This window comes from Gorilla gorilla, chromosome 18, assembly GCF_029281585.2.
Source record: "Gorilla gorilla gorilla isolate KB3781 chromosome 18, NHGRI_mGorGor1-v2.1_pri, whole genome shotgun sequence".
Lineage (NCBI taxonomy): Eukaryota > Metazoa > Chordata > Mammalia > Primates > Hominidae > Gorilla > Gorilla gorilla.
The window spans coordinates 111,730,611-111,736,610 of NC_073242.2; the positions used below are offsets into that span (position 1 = coordinate 111,730,611).

At 49.2% G+C, this 6,000-nt stretch overlaps 1 protein-coding gene across 1 annotated transcript in view; it reads right to left on the bottom strand.

The window, feature by feature from the left end:
• Positions 1–5,675, bottom strand: part of LOC101127236 (polycystin-1-like protein 2) — a 117,314-nt gene extending 111,639 nt beyond the window's left edge. Inside the window, 3 exon segments of the mRNA XM_055366748.2 lie at positions 303–488; positions 1,555–1,716; positions 5,375–5,675. Coding sequence (XP_055222723.2) covers positions 303–488; positions 1,555–1,716; positions 5,375–5,675 — 649 coding nt within the window.
• Positions 5,676–6,000: the final 325 nt, after the last annotated feature.

A 6,000-nucleotide genomic window follows, 5' to 3' on the forward strand; every position in this document is an offset into this window, starting at 1 on the left:
TTTGGAGTATTTCAAAAATTTAAAAATTAAGTTAAAAAAGTGATGTTTCCTGCATCCAGCAGGGGTCGAGGCACGCCATGCCCACCAGATCCATGGCTGGGTTTGATGTCGGGGAGGGTGGACCACAGGCCCCTGCTTCCCTGCTCCGTGCCATGGGCAGGGACTGGCCAGTTTTCCCCCATGTTGGAGGCCCACAGTCAGAGATGAAGATTATCAGAGGCTTCCGGAACCCTTTTTTGAGCACAGAATACCAGCAACTGCCCTCTGCTGGCCGCCAGAGCTGCAGAGCCCTTGGGCCCTACCTGCCATCTCCTCCTTGACGTTGGCCCAGCTGCATCCCTGCTCCAGATCTGAAGGACGCCCGGCATCCTGGGTGCAGAAATGGGGGTTCTGGCGCCCGTAGACGGCATCCTGGACCTGGATGACCTGCCCCAAGCCACAGTGCATGGTGGCATTGAGTCCCTTGTAGGCCAGGCTCTGGCCAACCCCTGAGTCAAAGGGAAGGCAAGACATTAGGGGGGCTCACGGTTACAGACAGGTGAGTGCCGGTTCACGGGAAGAGGAGGGTCCCGGGGGTTGGGCTGAGATGCAAGAACCTGATAGGAACCACTTGGCAGGGGTGAGAAATAGAATATGATTGTCGGCAGCATTGTGCTGAGCCAGGTTCCCTGGGATCAGATCCAGCCCAGCCACACACTGCTGCTGTGTGACCTTCAGCAAGTTAGTTAGCTTCTCTGTGCCCCCACTGTAATACTAAACCTCATGCAGGCCGGGCTCCGTGGCTCACCCCTGTAATCTCAGCACTTTGGGAGGCCAAGACGGGCGGACCACTTGAGGTCAGGAGTTCAAGACCAGCCTGGCCAACATGGCGAAACCCCATCTCTACTAAAAAAAATACAAAAATTATCTGGGGATGGTGGCTCGCTCCTGTAATCCCAGCTACTTGGGAGGTTGAGACAGGAGAATCACTTTAACCTGGGAAGCGGAGGTTGCAGTGAGCCAAGATCACACCACTGCACTCCAGCCTCAGTGACAGAGCAAGACTCCATCTCAGAAAAAAAAAAAAAAAAAAAAAAAAAGACAGCGGGAAAGACAGAAACAGAGACGAGACAGGTGGGCAGGCAGGAAGGTGGGCAGGTGGATGGGGACAGGGCAGGGATGAGTGACGGAGCATCACGTGGGCAGAGAGAGATGCATAGAGACAGGGAGAGAAAGCTGCAGACAGAGGTAAGGTCAGAAAAACACACACAGGTCAGCTCTTCAGCAGGTAGATGGGGACAGACACCGGCAGGCCCTGAAGAGCGAGAGGGAGATAGAGAGACCACAGAGGCAGGAAGAGAGTCAGAGACCAAGGGAGAGAAACAGAAAGAGTTAGAGAAAAAGAGAAGGGGAAGAAAGACCCAGAGAAAACTGAGACAGGGGAGGCGGCAAGAGAAAGAGAGGGTCAGAGAGATGGAGGCAGGAACAGGAGGGAGAGGCGAGCCTGGAGAGAGGCCCGCAGGCAGGCAGGGAGACAGGGTGGGAGATGGGAACTCAGGGGCACAGGCCACTCACGGAACTCGCACACGAAGGCGAAGGTCTGGGCGCAGTCCGAGGCCACCCACTCAGAGGAAGGGCCTCTCCCGATGTGGCCGCAGGTGTCAGGGGCAGCGGCGGCCTGCCCTCCATGCCAATTGCTGTAGGTCACATTGGAGGTGTCCAACCAAGTCCCCGGCCCTGGAAGGGAAACACGACCACCAGGACTCAGCAACTGTCTTCAAACTCCATTTATACAAATGCAGGGCTCACGCCTGCTCTGCCGCTGGTGGGCAGCAGGTCAGCAATTAGTGTTGATGAGATGGAGACCTCTCTCTCCAGGACCAATAAAGTTCTCTTCCTCACTGTCATCTTCAAACACTCAATGTAAGAACTGGAACACCAAATTGGAGAGCTTGCAAAAGGTGCTTTGATTAAATAAATGAGGCTGCCAGCTCTGTCTAACCATAATCAATAATTTATTTATTTTGAGATGGGGTCTTGCTCTGTCACCCAGGTTGGAGTGCAGTGGTGCCATTTCAGCTCGCTACAAGCTCCACCTCCCAGGCTCAAGTGATCCTCCCAACTTAGCCTCCTGAGTAGCTGAGACCACAGGTGCAAGCCACTATGCCTGGCTGATTTTTTTGTATTTCTGGTAGAGACAGGGATTTTGTCATGTTGCCCAGGCTGGCCTCCAACTCCTGAGCTCAAACTCCACCCGCCTCAGTCTCCCAAAGTTCTGGGATTACAGGCATGCGCCACCACACCTGGCCCTGAGCACAGTCTAAGAAAGAGCCAGGGGCCAGGCCCAGTGGTTCATGCTTGCGATCCTAACATTCTGGAGGTGGGAGGATCACTTGCACCCAGGAGTTTAAGACCAGCCTGGGCAACCTAGAGAGACCTTGTCTCTACAAAAAAAAAAAAAAAAAAATTTAGTCAGGCATGCTGCCTGTGGTCCCAGCTACTCGGGAGGCTGAGTTGGGAGGATTGCTTGAGCTGAGGTTGGGGCTACAGTGAGCCATGATCGTGCCCCTATATTCTGGCCTGGGAGACAGAGCAAGACCCTGTCTCAAAATAATAATAATAATAATAATAAAAGTCCAGAAGTGGGCCATGGGATGTTTTAACATATCATCTTCTTCATAAGCTGTGTCCCTTGCCAAGTACACCTGGGCAGTGCTGAGTTAAAACATAAGCAGTTATTGCTACTTTGGGCCTCTTCAGACCCTTGAAAATACTGATGTAACTCTTGAAGAGGAGTGTGTGTGTGTTTGTGTGTGTGTGTGTGTGTAAAACAGAACCATGTTGAGGACACCAGAGAGCTAGAAAACACTAAATATCAAAATTTACTATGGATTGGGCATGGTGGCTCACGCCTGGAATCCCAGCACTTTGGGAGGCCAAGGTGGATGGATCACTTGAGGCCAGGAGTTCAAGACCAGACTGGCCAACATGGTGAAACCCTGTCTCTATTAGAATTACAAAAATTAGCCATAATTCCAGCTACTAGGGAGGCTGAGGCAGGGGAATCGCTTGAACCCGGGAGGCAGAGGTTGCAGTGAGCCGAGATGGTGCCACTGCACTCCAGCCTGGGAAACAGTGACATTGTCTCAAAAAACAAAAATTTATTATGGGTACTCAGAAACATAATTATTAATTTATTGAAAGAGACTCATGCAAATGAAATGGTTTTAAAAAATCCAAAGGGTCTAAAATGAAAGTATCTTCCCTCTCCAAGCTATGGGCTTCTCCATCATTGTTATGTTTCTCATAAATGATTCCAGGATGAATTGAATTGTATCCACACATCAGCATCTATGAGTGCCTGAAATCTATTTACATAAATGTCATGTGATTGCACACAGTATCTGACCCTTGCTTCTTAAATGACATTAAATATTGGAGGTTGTTGCCTATCAGCCTAGTTAGAACTACCTCATTTTCTGCAACAGCCACAAAGTATCCCTGGAGAGGTTTTAATAGGCACACCTCCTCTAGCTGGATGTGAATGGATGTTCAATACACAGAAATCGGCAATTTTTGCATCTACACCTCAAGAAACCATTCAGGAGACATTGCCTGCAGGGGCGTCTTAAGAATTCAAATCCCCTTGGCTGTGGGTTTTCTTAAATGAGCTTCCCGGTAGCTCATTTATTAAAACACTTCCACCCACGCTGGTGTTGTTCTGTGGCTGTTCGGCACAGGCCATTTCTCATTTCTCAAACCCAGTAGCTTCTACAGGGGCAAAGAGAACCTCTGGGTACCAAGGTGCCCAGTAGGAAAGTCAGGCTTAGCATTGCTCTGACTGATAGAGACCCCACTGGGCACCACCAGCTGTGTCATGTTGAGCACGTCTTTTCTCTCTAGACTTCATTTTCCTCCTCCGTGAAAGGAGAGTAGCCACGCTTACCTCATGGGATCCGTGTGAGGCTTAAATGCAAATGTTTTCTTGTCCATTCTCTCTCTCTCTCTCTTTTTTTTTTTTTTTTTTTGAGACAGTGTCTCTCTGTGTTGCCCAGGCTGGAGTGCAATGGCACAATCTTGGCTCACTGGAACCTCTGTCTCCTGGGTTGAAGGGATTCTCCTGCCTCAGCCTCCTGAGTAGCTGGGATTACAGGTGCGTGCTACCATGCCCAGCTAATTTTTCTATGTTTAGTAGAGATGACGTTTCACCATGTTGGCCAGTCTGATCTCGAACTCCTGACCTTGAGTGATCCACCTGCCTCGGCCTCCCAAAGTGCTGGGATTACAAGCGTGACCCACCACGCCCAGCCTCCTTGTCCATTCTCAATTGTGTCTAGGCACTGGGAAAACAAAAATGGCCAGGGTATGGTTCTTTCCTCGAAGGGCTCGTAGTCTAGGAGGGAGACAGACAACTAAGCTGTTTAAGCCACACCAAAAGCACTGCCTTGGAAGTGTGAACAGGGCCCTGCAGGCTCGTAGAGAACGACTCACCTGACTGCACTGGGTGGGGGAAGGAGCCTTCAGGGAATAAAGGAGGACTAAGACTTTCAGGACCATTAAAATTAGACTGTGAATGGAACTATGCTAAGCACTTGGTCTGCTTTAATCTCAGAGCAAGTGGGGAAAGACAAGTGGGACACTTTAAAAAATAGCTTAGTCATTATTTTCTGAGACTCAGTTTTCTCATCTGTAAAATGGGGACATAAGGCCGGGCGCAGTGGCTCCCACCTGTAATCCCAGCACTTTGGGAGGCCAAGGCAGGCAGATCACAAGGTCAGGAGATCGAGACCATCTTGGCTAACACGGTGAAACCCCGTCTCTATTAAAAATACAAAAAATTAGCCGAGCATAGTGGCATCTGCCTGTAATCCCAGCTACTTGGGAGGCTGAGGCAGAAGAATCACTTGAACCAGGGAGGCGGAGGTTGCAGTGAGCCGCGATCATGCCACGGCACTCCAGCCTGGGCAACAGAGAGAGACTCTGTCTCAAAAATAAATAAATAAATAAATAAATAAATAAATAAATAAATAAATAAATAAATAATGGGGACATAATTTTTCTCGTTGTTATTGTAAGAATTCAACATGATAGTGACAACGAAGCACTCAGGATAGTGCCTGGCACTATCCTAGCAAGAATCAAAGCAGTCAGAGTATTACTATTAGGAACAGGCAAAGAAGTGAACATTTCTAGAGGGTCAGAATTTGATGTGCCAGATTCTGTGCTAGGCATTAGACATGAATTATTTTATTTAATCCACAACACAACCAAAGGGAAGGGTATCCATACCATGAGAATTAGGTCATATTAATTTGTTCCATGTTTCTTTGGGTGAGAAGTGATGGCAAGAATTGCAAGCACAAGTTTCTCATAAAACAGCGATCACGGCACCTACCCTCCGTGGTTCCATTCCGTGCCAAGTTCCACGTGAGTCCAATCCACCATTCCCTGTCCTGGGAGATGTGCTTCTGCAGAAACCGCTGGGTGCCTTCATCCTGAATGAAGACCAAATGGCCTCCTTGCCCCTCGCACCAGCTCTGGGCATCACGGAAGGTGCGTCCGAGTGGCACAAATTCATAGCAAGCATCTCTGAAGGCCACCTGGCTCTTAGAGCAAAAGCTGCCTTCCTCTGGCTTAGCAGTGGTGGCCCTAAGCCTCAGAGCAAGCACCAGGAGTACCAAGCCCACTGCACTCATGCTTGAACCACTGCTGGGGCCTCTGGATGGAGCTCGCTCTTGGGACTTTCATATGCGCGTGCCCTCACATCCACCCATCATCCATCTTTGCATCACATAATGGCAGCTACCTTTTGTTGAAGAAACTAAAGGCTCAGCTTGACAGTGTCTGCATTTTTGCGTCACCCAGCTCTTTGTTCAATGCCTGCTCCAAAGCCTATTAATTTGTCAAATGTTCTTCTCGGGAAAGATAAAGTTGCTATATCACCTGTCTGCTTATCTTTCAGTCAACTGTTAGCGGTGGATAAAAAGTCCTTGCTATTGGTTTTATGTCATTACCCTGAGG